Genomic DNA, 17332 nt, shown 5'->3' with positions numbered 1-17332 from the left:
AAATAGTAACGTCTAACATGTACAGGGGGTTTAAACGGACCAATCAGCAGACAGATGGCTGCTGGATTGGTTGCAACATTTATTTGTTGAATTCAACTGGCCAGTGCCGCCAAAGACTGTAACCCACTTTCTCCCTTTACATATCTGCACTTCCTCACACAGGAAAGAAATGAGCGGGCTTAACCCAGACTAATAAAACACACCTTACACCTGGATGCCTGCCAAACAAAACAGAATAACGGTCAAAGAAGCAGAGACGGAAACATGCGCTTGGGTAGTAACAGAGTCCAGTTGGCGCCTCGTGACAGCGGCCTTGACAAAGAGTGAGCTGTGTCATGAGAGCGGAGAAGGGGAAAAATATCCCTCTGGTTACACGCTGACAGCATCTCACACCAGTGACCGTCCCTGCAGGCATTTTTCAAACCAGACCACAAACCTCTGGCTCACCAACTGTCACTGTGGCTCCAAACAGCGACACAGTGACCCAGAAAGAGGCCGTTACACCCAGACAGAAAACGTTGCTCGTGCCTCTAACAAGACGCATGACTCAGAAATCGCACATGACGACGTCGTCACACACGCAGAGTACGTTTTTACAGAAAATGATGCAGTCACTGAGACATCAGCGCCAGATATCAGCACCTTTAATGACTGCAGACAGTCATGCTGCAGTCTGGTCTGCTGTGCTGAAAGACCTTCAAGGAAAATGCCGCCACACCTGTCAGCCTCACCTGACTCAGCCGGTGAGATCCAGGAGGAAGGAGGTGGATATGAGAGGGTGATGAGAGAACAATCCTTGCTGGGAGACAGGTATTAGAGACATTACGCCATGATATTTGTGAGGAAACAAGGAGAGAGGAGGCGAATGACAAAAGAAAGTTGCTTCACAAGGGAGTTGGTAAAAACTTGCACTTGAAGGGTGCTTTGAGTCACTTCCTGCCAAGCAGCAGCTTTCTATGGAGTCAAAACCTCAAACCTCCAAAAGACATCCGACTGAAGCAGCTCAATCAATCACAGCCAATTAGAGAGCTCCTACGGTTTACCAGTAATCCCAACCAGCTGACGACATGCTCCTGAGGACAGGAGCACCCTCTGAAGTCATCTGGTACACATGAGAGACACAGGTTTCAATAGGACTATGTTTCGGGAGGCCAATTTAATTTTAATTTGCCCGATATAGAAACTGCACCAGATGTGGTTAAAAAGGTGGGGATTTAAGGTAGTCACAATATTGGCATCAACTACATCATAAAAACTGCCCTCTGTGGGTCTTGTGCTGTCAAAACAGCTTAGGCTAGGGGAGGTGCTGTCCCACACACTCAGATTTGGTTGGCTCAAGTGGAGGCAACTTTTCTAAAACCTGAAGATGTTACCAGACAGAGTAGCTTGTGACATCTTGTCTAGTGACATCAGTTTTAATATGTAAAACTTTTTTAAAAATTAGCCCAAAAAAAACAAACAAACCTTTATCTTCTGTTTTTGCTTATACTTATACTTATATATACTTACTTATACTGTTTATTAACTGAGAGTGTTACATTCAAATGCCAAACATATTAGATAGGTTTGTTAGATATGTCAAAATGAACTCCTAGCATAGTCCCACACAAAGACAGGTTACTCTTTGTCCTACATTTAATGTGCTGGAGTCTTTTCACCGTAGCTGTAGCCTGTCAATCATGGGCCCACAAGACCTCCAAGGCGACTTGGCAAAAATCTGTCCACAGACAAATCAAAGCCTGCCAAAGTACTCAAAACTGCCTTTGTAGTAGTTCCCATGACCGCTGGTATTTTCAGGACTACATTTTGACATTGTGAAACATGTGAAAACATGCAGTGCTTAGACAGGATTAATATACAAATGATGTGTCAACCTCTATTCTTTTCCCAGCGTTAGATCATTGTTTGGTAATAACGCAGAGCAGTACACAGCCTCTGAATGTCTGAGCATCTTTAACAAATAGACCACTTATTATATGAAAGCTCTGGCTTTCAGACGTTTTTGTGCACTGGGTTGAATGGTAACACACAGGAGCCTTGATGGGAACATGAAACGTTGCGTGCTGAAAATTTCTTTTTTTTTTTTAAATTTTAAATTTTTTAATTTGCCTGTATTAGTCAAAAAATATGATTTCTTCTGCAGCTGTATATATTTAAATATATAAGAGGTTTGCATGTACTTTACAACACTAAACTCAGGTATTACAAGTATAAAAGTTAGCTGTAAAAACTGCATTACTGTTGAACAACGCTGTGAGAAGAGGTTCACAAAAGTTGGGTCAAACGTTGCAGCTTGTTTTGTGAACCACATCATACACACACACACACACACACACACACACACACACACACACACACACACACACACACACACACACACACACACACACACACACACACACTGCTTGTGTAAATAAGAATATATGAAGCTGAAGGAGAATCTAAAATAATAATAAATAATATATACGGAAAAGCTTGACATGGCATGCAAACGAAAAACCAAATACAGTAAATAAACAAACCAAAGGTTTTATAATTAAAAATTCTCCAAAACCAACATTTTCTTTGATTGACTCATAACAAATTAATAGGGGTCAAATTTAGTGTGAACAATATCACAAAAATGCATTTTTGTGATATTGAGCCCATTTTCTGAAGAAACTGCAATGTGAATGCTGATAGCTGAATGTCTTGAGCTCATATGACATATCTGCTGAATTTTAAGTTAAAAAATGTTGAATGAGCTGAAAAATACAGAATTTTTCACCTGAAAACAAAAGTGCAGAACTGTTGAAAGCTGACATTCACACAGAAGAAGTTGAAAAGTAGCTCACAATGTTTTAAAGTGTAAATTAGAAAAAGCTGAGTAATGAGAAAAGAAAATTCAGAGTCAGAAAACATCTGAATGAATATTAAAAGTTCATATTCATTCTGAATGACTGAAATGTGATCCCTCTACTTGGATCCACACAGTTCAAAAAGTTTACAACTCTGAGCTTTGGAAGACACACTGTTGGAAAGAGAATAACGATGGCTACGTTTTGAGGGTAAAATGATGGCTGTAGAGCAAACACTGTGGACACAGCAGCAGTTTTAAGATGAATCTTGGCAGAGTGACAAACAGAGCTCATTAAGCAGGCAGGTGTGAGCCTGGTTGCTATAGCAACTCCAGCCAGTGGCACCAGACACACACAGACAGACATGCGCCCGTCTGCTGCTGGTTTAAATAAACAGAAAAGTGAGCCCAAAACAAATGCTTCCCAAGAGAAAACTACAAGTCGTATTGACAAAATCCTTTTGCTGTGAGCGCCAGCAATGTCCAGTCTACAGAATTCTCAGTTTTCATGCCTGTGGAGTTTATTATATGGACGTGGCTATTAAAATAAACAAGAGCAAACCTGAAATTTTGCAACAGACAAAATTGATCAAAACCTGTGGGACTACATAAAGGATCAGAATTACCAGGGTCTCCCCATAAGAGAATTGAGGCCAATTTTACAAATTATCGAATGAAATGAAATCAAATATCAAATGCTCTGTACCACCTCAGTTCTTTGGGAATAGTGCATGCTGACCTCAAACCTGGAAACATAATAGTTGTGAACCGCCATGAGTCTCCCGTCAAAGTCAAAGTTATTGACTTTGGCCTAGCACGTCCTGTGTCTGTAGTGATTCCTGGTACCTGTGTGCAGACAATTTGGTATGAAGTTATGCCTCATATTCCATATAATGAAGCAATTGACATGTGGTCTCTGGGGCTGGTAGCTGTGGAACTTGCTATGGGGGTGCCCCTACCCTGGGAAAATGGATTACGATGCTTTAAAATTCAGACTGTGGCATGGACAAAACGACCACAGCAAACAGCGCTGGACATTTAAGGCAGAAGAACAATTTCAGTATGAGACAGGATACCAATCCAACGACACTCGAAATATAACACTGCAGCATCTTGATGACCTCAAACAAGTAATCACAGTTAGAACAGGACCTGAAAGTGATACAGATTTATTGGTCAGCCTGATTAAACGGATGTTGGCCTTGGATGCAAACCAGCGCATCAAACCCTTGGAGGTTCTCAAGCATCCCTTTTTTGACCCTGGCCTGAGAGTTCCCCCTGCATTAAAATGAGAAGCAGAGGGAGACAAAAGTCTCCAGCATTGCTTCTTTGACCCCAGACAAAAGTGACAAAACCACAAGCAGGGGTTGGAAAAAGCAATCAGAAGAAGAAATCAGCAGAAATCCACTGCAAACACTTATCTACAATTCAAACCCAATACTCCTTTAAAACTGATAACAACAGCTTAAGATTTTAACAAAAAAGTAATTAAGTTGCTCCAATATTTATCACTTTGGCTTTTTAAAAAAAAAATAAATTATTTTCACTCCCCCCACCCCAACCAGTCGCGGCTCACAGGGAATCCTCTGATTGTTGGAGTGGCCAAATACTGTAAGGTAGGGGTCTCAAACTCCAGTCCTCAAGAGCTACTGTGTGTTATAGTAGCTCTCGAGGACTGGAGTTATAGAGACTCCTGCTCTAGGGGAACTAGCAATTCTTGTGAAAATTTAAAAAACATCCTTAAAAACAACAACAATAACAACAACCAGCAAATATGGTCTTGAACGTGGGCACAATTTTGGTGAAAATCCACTAAGTACTCACTGTTTCAAGTTCATACCAATATTCAAAGTGGAGCAGCGGACACCTTACCATGACATCAATCCTTCAATGAGACCCCAAACACCATGTTTACACTGGTAAATTGGATACAAATTAATTAAATAAACCAGCTTTAAGCATCAACTAAGTCTTGTCTGTAATTCTTTAAAAATACAGAGCTACCCTTCAGCTTCCTAGTAGACAAACTGTCATGGTACTGGGTCTGGTGACCCAGGGTTCTTATGTTTTTGAGTTGTGTTAATATTGCAGTGTCAGTCATGTTTTTTTTGTTGTTGTTGTTTTTTTTTTGTCTGTATGGGATTTGTGCTTATGTATAGTTTTTAGTCTTTAGGGTTCTGTCTCAGTTTCTTCCCTGTCTTTCCGTATTTCATGTTCCCTCTCTGTCTCTCCAGTCAGTAATGCTTCTCCATATTTTTCATGCTTCCTGTTTTATCTTGATAGTCCTTGTCCTGCATTCGATGTATTCAATTTTGCTTCCCCTTTGTCATGTTATGTCAGATTAGCCCCCAGCTGTGTTCCCACCTGTTCCCACCTCTCATTATCCTGCCTGTCCTCAGTCTCCCTCTGTTTGAACATTTTCTCTGAAATTAAAATACATTTTCCAAGTGGCAATCCTTCTTGCCCGGATGGACTCTTTTATTTTGTGTTATAGGCTACAGCTTCATAGTGTTCATAGTAAGCAAGTCTCCGTTTCAAGTATGAAGAGAAGACTTCAAGCTGCAGGTTTGAGAGGACGAGTTGCAGCAAGAAAGCCATTGCTAAGACATCAGAAGAAGACAAAGAGGCTTGCCTGGGCCATGAAACACTGCTATTGGACTACTGTAGACTGGAAGAAGGTATTATGGACTGATGAATGATAATTTGAAATCTTTGGTTCGTCACACAGGATCTTTGTACGCCTTCGAGTAGGCAAAATGATAGTTCCACAGTGTGTGGCATCAACTGTTAAACAAGGAGGAGGAAATGTGATAGTCTGGATCCAGGGTCGGTGACTGAGAGTGAGAGACACCCTGAACCCAAACGGCTACCACAGCATTCTGCAGCACCCTCTGGTATGCACCTAGTTGGTGAAGGTTTTATCCTACAGCAAGATAATGACCCAAAACATAAGCCCAGTGTCTGAGACCCCTCAGACCAAGTGACCTTTTGACTCTCAGTGGGTGTGTGCAGGTCTCGTCTCATTTTGCTGTTTTTTTACTGAAAGCTAGGACTTGTACAGTTTTACACAAAGGTCTCAAGTATGTGGTTGTGCATCCATGTGCATGAATATAAAGGAGAGGTAGGGGGTACTGTGTTTTTGTGCATGAACAGAGCCCTAGAGTAATAATTTCCAGAGTAGACTGAGGTTTGAGTGCAGCCAGGCAGCTGATTGGATCAGTCCTGTGTCAAGTCCACAAGTGAGTGTGGCCTTATAAGGAAACACGGGACGCTTCTTTAAGCAAAAGCTGAAATAGATTAGCAGCTGCCACCGAGGAAGCTGGGCTGCTACTGACAAACAAACAAACAAACAAACAAACAAAAAAAAAACAGAGAAGTGAGGGTGAGTAAAGCTCAGAGTAATTTTAATTACCATATAATGCCCTTGTTGGTTTTCTTCAGGGCAAAACTCCAAGATTTAATGATTGATCAAGTGGATCAATTACCTCACAATGCCTGCATACAGTAGGTCTCCACACACACAGACAAAGATAGGTGGAAATATAATCAGGATAGCAACAGAAAGCCCTGCAAGGCAGAGGACACCTGGTTCTGGAGAGGAGGCAGTTTCAGTTGCCTTTCAACTGAAAACCAAACTCAAGGTTAGAAGTCATTGTGTTACAGAGCACTCTGAGCCTCCATTGTCTGTGATGAAGAAAAAGAAGGAGCATCTATGAAATATACAGGTAAGTGAGGGAGAGATAACTGTGCATGTGCCAACGTGCTTGCAGCAAGTGCAGTTGCACGTGTAGGAAAGCTTAAAATGATTTCAATAGACAGACCTGGGAAAACACTGTCCCCCTTTACACTAGAGGTAGCAGCCACAAAGAACAGACACATAGAGGAATGCGCGGGGGCCACGAGGGTGGGGTGGGGGGGGTGGTATAGTAATCAACAATGCCCTATAGGGCCGTAATGATGCACTGAAGACAGATCTGGACTCGAATGCGCTGTATTCATTTAGTCTCACATTAGTGCAAACAACTCCACACACTGAAGGATTAATCAGCGCATGCTTCATTGTGCACACATGGTCGGCACTCTGATCTAAACTGCAAAATAATTACTGTTCGGCTGTGTGCAGGACCTCAAAGTTATTTCAGATCTTTGCTGCACTGCTGCGTCTCAGCACACTAAAAATCAGCTCTGCTGTGTAATTCTCTTTGGTCTCGTTCAGCCACTCCTGTGAAAGTGCTTGCCTCCAGACCCGCTGGTCAGGTCGCAGTGAGGTATCCAGGTCGAGCAGGAAAACTGTGACCCACATTTGGGAGCCACTCTCGTAACAGGGTTTATGCCTCACTGTTCCTTAGTACTTTCATTTCTGATACTGAATCTTATCTGTAGGAGCTGGTTCTTGAAGCTGAAATTGTAGTTTAAAAAAAACCCCAAAACACCTTATTTGCTTTTAAAAAAAACATTTGTATATTCCCATCCAGGAGGAACGAGCCTTTCAAAAATCCCACTGCATCCTACACTACAGTTGCACTGTCCTGTGAGAAGACTTTGAAAGTGTATGATGAATCTTCTCTAAATATGCTACATCGCTGGTCAAACCGAAGCCCTGCGTGACCGACTCATTTAGTTTAATGATGGAGGGCCAGAAGGCAGAAGTGGTGTCCCACAGGAAGAAAAAGAGAGGGATAAATGAAGCAATTTGGGATGCTGCAGAGCACAAACTGTTTGTTATAAAAGATCCCAGAGAGGCAGCAATAAAAATCCTGCATATAACAATGATACAGAGACAGACTGAGAGAGGCAAACAAAATTTAACAGATCAGCAGTGTACATCTCAAGAATGCCACGACATTAACAAGGCCGAGCTGGAAAGCAAAACATAAACATCCGCCTGATGAGTTCTAGGGACTCAGGAAATGCCTCTTTCCTCAGGAAGTTAATATAGGAAAAAAAACTAACAAAGAAAAACAGTGTTTTTAAATTTCTTCAATTGCTCATTTAAAAAGCATTATCCAGCGCCATACAATCATCCTTTTTTATTAACTCTCTATGTGACTTAATAAAAAACTTTTTTTCTCCCTCCTGCTGAATGCAGATCCTTATATGTTCCATTTTCCTCTATAAACAGAGCATCAGCTTAGTATTTAAATGGGAGCAAAATCTGTGTCGACTCCCTCCAGCAGTACAGCTGAGAATCAGAGCTTGGGAAGTAGCATTAGATGGCATCTTAATGGCATCTCAATGAGAGTTAATTTTCTCTTCCCCCTGAGAGAACAACAGATTTCTCATCACATCGAAAAAACTGTATGTTTCATCCACATCTGCTGAGTATTTTTTGTCTAAAAACTGGACAAAGAGAAGACTTTGGAACCCAAAAATCTCCAGACACTAAATTCATAAAGCTCAAGGGAAGGTTGCTGTCCATCTCAGAGACGACTCTGACAGCAGACAGGGACAAGGAGGGGAAGAAAGAAAGCACACGTTCAATGTCTTATTCAGACCTTTTCCATTTGGCTGACTGATGATCCAGACAGAGATCAGTCGCACAAACTGCCTCTGCTGGATCACTTACCAAACAGAGGAAAAGACCAGAGCAGCTGTGACAGCAGCAGCAGTCTCATATCTGACAGTTACAAAACTCGGTGCACCGCCTGCTTGACAGCTACACAATATACTGAGTCTAAACTTCACAGGCGGAGTCTCCTCAGCCGTTCTGAATATCTCCTGGCTGACTGCATCAGAAGTACTGGAAGTAGGAATTCTTCTGACAAGCTGCAGACTGCAAGTTTCTAAGAGTGAAGCGCCATTAGTTTGAGTCAAACCAGACACAGCAACACAACCCACATTGTGCTCAATTTATTTTCAACAATAAACAGAAACTAATTTAGGGAAAAAATATTTTTTTAAACATACACAAAAATAAAGCAACACTACACTACATTGATGTTCCCTTCCTGACACAGTCGTGAAGGGTTCTGCATCTTCTCCTGAGAACAAACTGCTGATATTTTGTTTGCTGGGTGAATGTATAAACAGATAAAACAGAGATGTCAAACTCATTTTACATCGCGCACCACATACAGCCCGCTTTGATCCGGTGAAAATACCCTTTATGTCAGTGTAAAGTAGCTCCACTGCACATTTAATCCCGGAGATCTCAATGCAAGAAAAAGAAGAGCAACATCAACACTACATGTTCCAGTTTTTCTACATGATAAAGTCAGTGTGACTCAATGCGAGCGTAAATCGTAAGAAATAAATATATAAAATGACTGAAAATTCTGGTAGCTCAATGCCCAGATTGTCCTGTAATTATACAGTGCAAAGATTTGTTAACTCACAGAAAATGTCCTCTTGTACTTATTTATGTATTTTACTGTGGACACTAAAAAAATAGATATTTCTGTAGTAGATATTGAAAACTGGAATTCTCCTGTCATTTTATTTACCTCTTTATCTATTACTTTATTACTGTAGTTAGAATGGCTGTGGAGAGATATTTATCATTAGGACAAGCTGTAAAATTTATAAAAGCAATTAAAAGTCCAAAAGTGTCCTCCTTCACATTTTCCAAAGATGTTCAGTGAGCTGGACTGGTTTCTCTGCCAGGCCGATTCTGGGCCGCGGACCTTGTGTTTGACACACCTTCACTAAAATATGGAGCCACTGATTTGCTGATTTAGTTTACCTACCCACAAAGGACTGGGAAAAAGTGCACACTTATTTAATCCCACTTCTACTCTATAAGTCACCAAATAGTCTCCATCAAGCTTGTTTGATATAGACCATGTGTGTCAAATATAAGGCCCAGGGGCCGCAATCAGCCCAGGAAAGACTGCAATCTGGTCCACTTGACAGCTTAGGAAAATGTAAAAAATATTACGGGATAAATTTTGGACTTTACAGTGTTTCCTATGGATAAAGACCTCCCCCACGAGCATTATTACTACACCGTAGTAATAAAGTAAACAATCAAATGACAGAAAAGTTCCTGTTTCTACTATATATTATAAACATTTGTTTTTTAACAGTGTTTCCACAGTAAAATAAAACAAAAAAGTATTTTCTGTGACTCAACAAAAACTGTTTTTAAAATAATTACAGGACAGACTGAGCAATGAGCTACCAGAACTTGTTTTGTCATTTTACACATTTATTTCTTACTGAAAGTCATCAGATATCTTTGTTTTATTACAACAACATTTCTTTATCATGTGAAGGAACTGAGATGTACTGTAGAAATGGCACTTCTTGCTCTTATACTAAGACATCTCAATGCAGGATTCAATGTATAGTTAAACTTTGTGAGCTTCACTTAAGATCAAAGTGGGTTGTATGTAGCCCATCAGTTTGACATCCCTGATATAAAGAGTAACGTTTTGTGATAAATGAAATGCACTCAACCCATTTGTTTTGGTGGATAAACACTTTAAAAGTCTACCTGTCATTTTCTTTTAAATAACCCATTTTTTCACTCTGTCTTGCAGAGTACGGGGTTTGATAGTCGTTAAAGTGAAACTCCTGAAATTTAAGCTTGCTGTTGGGCTCCAAAGGCCACGGTGACAATTAGTTTAACTTTGTATCGCAAAATATTTAGTAAAGTTTCCAAACACCGCCTCATGAGAACTATATAACTCACAGACAAGGAGTCTAAGCAGTAACAATTTATGTACAAGCTAATACACAATCTTATAATAATGTAATCACATTACTACACTGTTGAGCGCTGTTTGTTCAGCGTACTGCCACATTATTCTCTAATGGCATTACAAAAAAAGACTGCTAAAAATAAAATACTGCTTCAGATTTTAAAGGCCGTTCGTCCTTCTGGAGAACCCACCTTTTCAAAAATGACATAACAATAGTAAATATACGCTTAAAGAAGAAAAACTGACACACTGAACTCAGTTTCAACTTTGCCTTCTAAACACAAACACTTAAATACATTCTGAGCTGCGCTAAACAGTGTTACGTTCACTCTGAATGATTGTCCCACAATAACAAACTACTGAGGGGTCAAAGACCAGATGATCTCAAAGTTCATGGTTTTTCTTTTCTCATCTGTTCAGAGCTAAAATCGTAGAGCACTATTTATAGCAGAACAAAAGTTTCCAAACATGCAGCTTCTTATCTCAGCTGAGCACGGCCATTTATTTGGATATTTGCTTCAAAGACTGAAGCCAGGAACTAAATGGTTCACTATAATAGGCTGTCACTGCAGCAGTGCAGATAACTCATCCTGCGTCAGAGGGAGCGCTGCCCTGAATATTAAACTGCTCCAGTCTTCATCATCACCTCCCTTTAATCCTTCGGAAAATGGAGCACAAACACACATACACATCTGCATAGGTCAAAGGCAGCCAAGTTCACAAACCCTAAAGCTCGAGATGTAGGAGATACTTCAGGTTAAGTTTTCTTGTCTTTACAGGTGTTTGTGGTGGGATGCAGGTGTGCATTCGGAGGGAGATGTAATGTATGCAACAGGACACTTCACTCAATTTTCCAAAAAAGGTATGAAGGAATGAAAATGGTTTTCAGGATTGTTGAGGCGACAGCAATACCTGATCATTTCAGCTTCAATTTGATTTATAACACTTTAAAAAGGTGCCACTACTGTACTGTTCTGTCACACACCGGCTGTTACAGCCGTGGATGATTTTTGAATAATGTAGGTCAGTGTATTTACAAGTAATCCCGGCCAGTTGAAAGCTCAGACGTGAAACGGTTCTTAATGCTCAGGCATGTTTTACTGCTCTTGGCTCTGTGTGGTGCTAAAGAAAGAGGAGATTGATGATGATGAACACAGCAGCCGCAACCCACCTGCTGTTCAAATCTTCTGTTTGCAAGTGGGCAACCAATCAGAAGACAGCTAAAACAACTTGTTTCAGACTGCGGCCACACTAAGGCCACGTTTTAAATGAAATCTCTTTGCGTGTGTCTGTATGCGATTTAGTCCGCAAGGAGTTGAGCAACAAAACTTGGCACAAAGTTTAGACTCCTGGATGCGCTTATCTATATCAGATATTATAAGGCTGTCACGTTGCCAAGCAACCACTTACCAAATGACCTTTTTTTTTAAGGTTTTACACACTTACAACACCTTAAAAGCATCGCATAGTTTGAATTTTCATCACATTTATACCCACACAGTTGAGTTATTTATCATACCACGACCCCTATTCCATTACTACTTACTCAGATTGACTGGGCACGGTTTTAAGGGTGTTCCATTAGGTCAGGGGTGTCGAACTCCAGGCCTCGAGGGCCGGTGTCCTGCAGGTTTTAGATAACACCCTGGGCCATCACAGCTGATTTACAACTCTAGGCCTTGGAGGCCTAGAGTTCGACACCTGTGCATTAGGTCATAGCACCTGGTACCAGGTGCTATGTGGTACCAGTACCTGCTTGGCCGGGTGACGTCGTCAGACTGCATGCCACCAATTGGCTGGTCAGTAGAGTCACTCGATGAGTCATGAGATCATCTCATTCACGAAAATCAAACCTGCCATTTCTGGAAACGGTTACAAAAAAGCAAAAAACAAAAAAACCCAAAACGCAGTGTTCTCCGTCTCAGCAGACCGAGCAGCAGGTATTCTTGCTTCTACGTCAAGCTTTGTTGTAGAGTTTGTTACGTCGCAGGACGCTCGAACGCGTTGCGGTCCAAGTAGGTAGTAATGGAAAAGAGGCCTAATGTGATTAAATATTTGAGTTTGCCAACAGCACCAAACACTCCAGTTAATACTGTAAGCATGGCCATCTATTGGTATAAGAAAATGAAGGATTATTTTGAACTGTGTATCAGATATTAACTCTAATTCACTTAAAATTTTCCAGCTCTTACATTTTATAGTTGGTACAAGCATAACCAGTCCCCTTGACTGAAATTTCATGGAAACAATTTTTTTTTTCTAATTTTAGCTTGGAGTGTATAAAAACACACAGCCTGCATATCTATGAAACTGTCCCAGACAAGAGTTATGTAATATAGTGCAACTCCTGCAATTTATATCTTCCTAATGACAAGGCTGACATTTTGGACCCCCGTCTCTGGGGGTTAAGCAAAATCTGCACACTATACCAAGATCCTTCAAAACAAGTCCATTCTTCCTCTCAGACTGTAACCGTTGAGCCCCTGTCAACTCACAAAGGGTCCACAGAGCCATAAAATAAAGGCCCAGGGGTCCCATATATCAACGAGGCTGGACCACAGAGCAAAATCGGCTATTTTAAACATGTGTGAATGCCTCTCGCTCACCAGGGAGAAAGGGACAGTCACACAGCTGGCAAGACAGGTTACAAATCATTATGCGAGACATCCAGCCCGTGTGAAACCAGCCCAGCAGGCGCCGCAGGCAGAAAAGTCTCCAAGCGGTCAAATCAATTCATAAATAATAAAACGTCTGAGTTGTACATTAACTGCAATGTGATTTTTATGCAAATACTGATTTCAGGTCTGTTACAGTGCAGCCAGAGAACCAACAGACACTTTCACGACAGAGCAGGATGACGCAAGATTGCCACATCAACAGACACCTGCAGACCCAACCCGTCCTGCAGGTTTAATCCACAAGAAAACTGTTACCGCACAGCACATTGATGGGAATAACAGCAGATAACCATCACCCTCAGAGCTTGAAACCATCAGATAAAGTCTGCTATTAAGTAACAGCGGTTGGAGTGGTTTGGAAGGAAAGGGGTTTTCTCTGAGTGGCCTCAGCAGCTTTTGTGTTTTTGTGGCCACACAAGCACCATTCAGACAGATGACCCGCTGCAAACACTCCCCCTCCCCACCTCAACTCTTCTCCTGAGGAAACCAGGACACCAACCGATTATTCCTGTGGACATTTAAATAATTGTGGTAGCTGAGAGAAGAAGACAACTGCTTTCCCTTGTTGCCATGGAGGGGATTAAATGAGCAGTATAAAAGGCTGGCCGGGCTTTCAATACAAGTGTAGAGACGGGATTAGTGGCGTTAGAGAGGCCGCCGTATGACCTTCTGACTGCTTAGTTCATTAGGTACAACACAGGCCTGGAACTTGTGTTCGTTATCCAACTGTTTAATAGCAGCTCCTCCACCCGGATTTACGATGAGCTTAATTAAAGCCCAGCCATCTCCAAACGCCTGTGTCCTGAATAAAGGCAGATTCACAGAGAGCATAAACCCCACACAATGAGGTGTTATGTTTCATAAAAAACTTAAAACACAAAAAAGGCTCCATTCACAGCTGTCATGCCGCGTTTAAATTACACCGCAACCTCATGTGAACTTCTCCTCCGGGTTTGTTTCGTTTGAATCTGAGTTCACCACGGAAAACCCTGACACTCGAGTCACCACAAACATCATCAGTGAAAATGTGGGATCTCTGTGACCTACAGGCTGCTGGTCACGTCTGAGGGAGGAAAACTGAGCGGAAAGACGCTCAGCCGAAAGAGCCCCATTCGCTCCAGCTCAGTAAAGGCTTGACTAATGGGCGTCAGGATAAGAACACAAGTTTTTTTTAATTCTCCTGCTGATGCTGCTGCTCCTCTCTGGACAGCATTTTCTCACAGGCCACGCAGCAAGAGGCAGACAAGCACCCTTAAAACCAATGAGCTGGGGTCTCATGGGACCATAATTTGGTGAAAAATGTGTCTGAAATTAAATATTCCCAAACGAAATCTCCCAATACAGTCTTTGAAACCTTCCCAGCTAAATTTGTGGCTTTCCTCCCTCGCACTCAGTTCATCTTCCTGCTCCGTCTTCGTATAAATAAACTCATAAAGCCCCTGATCAAAGCAGCCAGTGCCACCGCTTCAAAGTAAATCACTGTGCTGAAGGATAAATATTATTTCCTGCATGTTCTCCTGTGCTCCCACCAGTGTAGCGTCACTCATGGTGAGAGCGATTTATGGGAAAACAGGGACTGTGTCTGTCGGCAAGATGATTCCAGACTCTAATGGATTTGGTTTAAGGAACAGCACGCAGGTCAGCTAAACATCGCATTCATACCCTGACTCGCTTCAAAAGCAAACAGCTCTTTTCTTGTCAGGTTAAACGATCTTTAAAAACAGCAATCAAGGGTTTTTTCTTCCCCTTCTTCTTTTCCATCTTAAAGTGCACATTCTTCTGAAATCAGCCAGTGAGGGTAATGACAGAAAAGCAAAGCCACACAGAGTTGCAGCTGAGAGATGCAAACTTGAAGGCTTTAAGTCATTACAAATTTTAAAAAACTAAGGAATGAATCTGTTGCATGTATGACTGTTGCGTATGTGTCTGTGATTCAGACAAACTCATGCCTAAACAAGGGCAGCTGACTCATACTTCCTTGTAGGCATGTCTGCAGGTGTTACTTTCCCCTCCTCCATAATTAATTACAACCTTTCTGATAAGAACTAATAAATGTTTCTAGACTTCCTGGTGAATGATACATTCCTCCTGTCAGTACTGACTGATGCTCCTGTGACGTAATGCCTCATGAATAACTTTATTAATCATGAACTACTTTGAATATTCTGCATCAGACATTTTTAGATATTAACTTTTTTAAACAGCTACTTTAAACAGCTACTGACAGCTGTTTGCTTTGATTATACACAAAACTACTCATTTATTAAAGATTAAAATACCCTTTAATATCCTGCCACCAGTAGCAAACCCTCATAATTTTTGTACTGCCGTTGTGTTTGGGATATACTGGAGATGAATTACTCCCACTGTAGTGGTAAGCACTGGGAGTAGATGGCCCTGTATGCGTGCAGACCACCTGTCTGGACACTCTTACCTGTGAGGTATCAAAAGGCGAGACAAATACTGAATATATCAACAGCACTGGGCTCAATCACCGGTGATCAGACAGACATTTACCTGGATTAAAAGCACACATTTCATTTAAAGACATTTTCCCCCAGAACAAAGGAATCACTTAGCCCCCTAACACACTTATATCCCACAGTGCTCAGCATTAGTATTCCCATTCATCTACTCACCAAAGCTCGGAGAGAGGGCTCATCCAACGCTGAATAGCTTTCCATGGACATTTCTGAGTGTCCTGTCGAGCTCAGGTGAGACGAGGTCTGGATAGGGATAGGTGTCCCGATCAACAACAACAACGTCTGTACCCACCTGCACGGCACGTAGGCTGTTGTTATCGTCTTTTTAAAAATTATCCGCACTGTCTATAACTTTCTACTCAGCACAGCAGAAACTTTTTTTTACTTCTGACAACAGAAATAAACCCTCGTCCTGCTACAAGAGCATACCTCGGTCGTCTTCGTCCGTTTCTCGAGTCACAATGAAAGTACACACAGTCCGAAGTACTCACGAGGAGACGTTGGGAGCTTTTTGAACCGAGGATTCCCTCGGAAAGGTGTAACCCCGCCCCTCGCTGGATCTGGCCTCTCCCGGCGCTCATTCAAAGCGCGCCGCTGTGTGGGGAGACGTAAAATAGCCTCCAGGTATATATGGCACTCAAATCTTTAAGACTCTCATTAAAATCCTACCTTTTTATAATATTAATGAAACCTCCCTAAAATAATACTAATAATTATACATGCCTGTTACCAATAATTATAATAATAATTACATCTATTTATAGTCTGTAATTACCTGTTTATACAGTAAATAAGGGAATAGTTTATATGATAGTACTTATCTAATAAATGTAGATTTTTAAGTTTTATTGTTGATAACAGGGCAGTAGAGCAGACCGGAAAGGTGGGACAGAGACCAGGGAGGGAATGACACACAGGAAATAGCCCAGAGTTGAATTAGAGCCAGGCCCCTGCAGTAACCTTTCAGCAGATGGACATCCACTCACCCCACTAAGCTAAACTGACGCCCAAAGTGTGCCTTCACTACTGCCTTCATTCAAGATTTTGTGCAAATGTTCCAGAGAGATTTTGGTTTATGTTGACACTGATAGCATCACACAACTCCACCACATCCCAAAGGTGCTCTGTTGGATTGAGATCTGGTGATTGTGGAGGTCATTTGAGTACAGTGAAGTCATTATGTTCAAGAAATCAGTTTGAGACTATTTGGCCGTTGTGACATCAGCCATCAGAGTAAGGTTACACTGTGGTTATGGACATAGTCAGCAATGACAGTCGGACTGTTTGACACTATGGAGCCCAAAGTGTGCCAAATAAATGTATCCTACACTATTGCACCATCAGCAGCCTGAACCACTGATAGGCATTCATGCTTTCATGTTGTTCACACCAAATTCTGATCCTACCATCTGAATGAAATCAAGACTCAGACCAGGCAGCATTTCTCCAATCATCTATTCATGAGGTTTTGCAAATTGTTTCCTGTTCTTAGCTGACAGAAGTGATAACCAGTGTGGTCTTCTGCTGCTGTAGCCTATCTGCATCATGGTCCCTCATGTTGTCCATTTAGAGATGCTTTTCTGCATACTTTGGTTGTAACGATTGGTTATTTGAGTTACTTTTTTGAAGCAGTCTGGCCTTTTTCCTCTGGCCATTGACATCAACAAAACATTTTCACTCACAGAACTGCCA

At 41.5% G+C, this 17332-nt stretch overlaps 1 protein-coding gene across 10 annotated transcripts in view; it reads right to left on the bottom strand.

The window, feature by feature from the left end:
* Positions 1 to 16221, bottom strand: part of smtnb (smoothelin b) — a 54013-nt gene extending 37792 nt beyond the window's left edge. For 9 of the 10 annotated variants that reach the window (XM_026186815.1, XM_026186820.1, XM_026186822.1 and 6 more), the window contains exon 1: positions 15797 to 16137. In XM_026186815.1, coding sequence (XP_026042600.1) covers positions 15797 to 15847 — 51 coding nt within the window. In that variant the 5' untranslated portion in view covers positions 15848 to 16137. Of the gene's footprint in view, positions 1 to 15796 lie in introns of all 10 variants that reach the window. The other variant, XM_026186814.1, reaches the window with a different exon arrangement.
* Between the last annotated feature and the right edge of the window lie 1111 nt (positions 16222 to 17332).

Source organism: Astatotilapia calliptera, chromosome 12, assembly GCF_900246225.1.
Source record: "Astatotilapia calliptera chromosome 12, fAstCal1.2, whole genome shotgun sequence".
Lineage (NCBI taxonomy): Eukaryota > Metazoa > Chordata > Actinopteri > Cichliformes > Cichlidae > Astatotilapia > Astatotilapia calliptera.
Note: the sequence above shows the minus strand (reverse complement) of the source record. Positions and strands in the feature narration are given on the sequence as shown.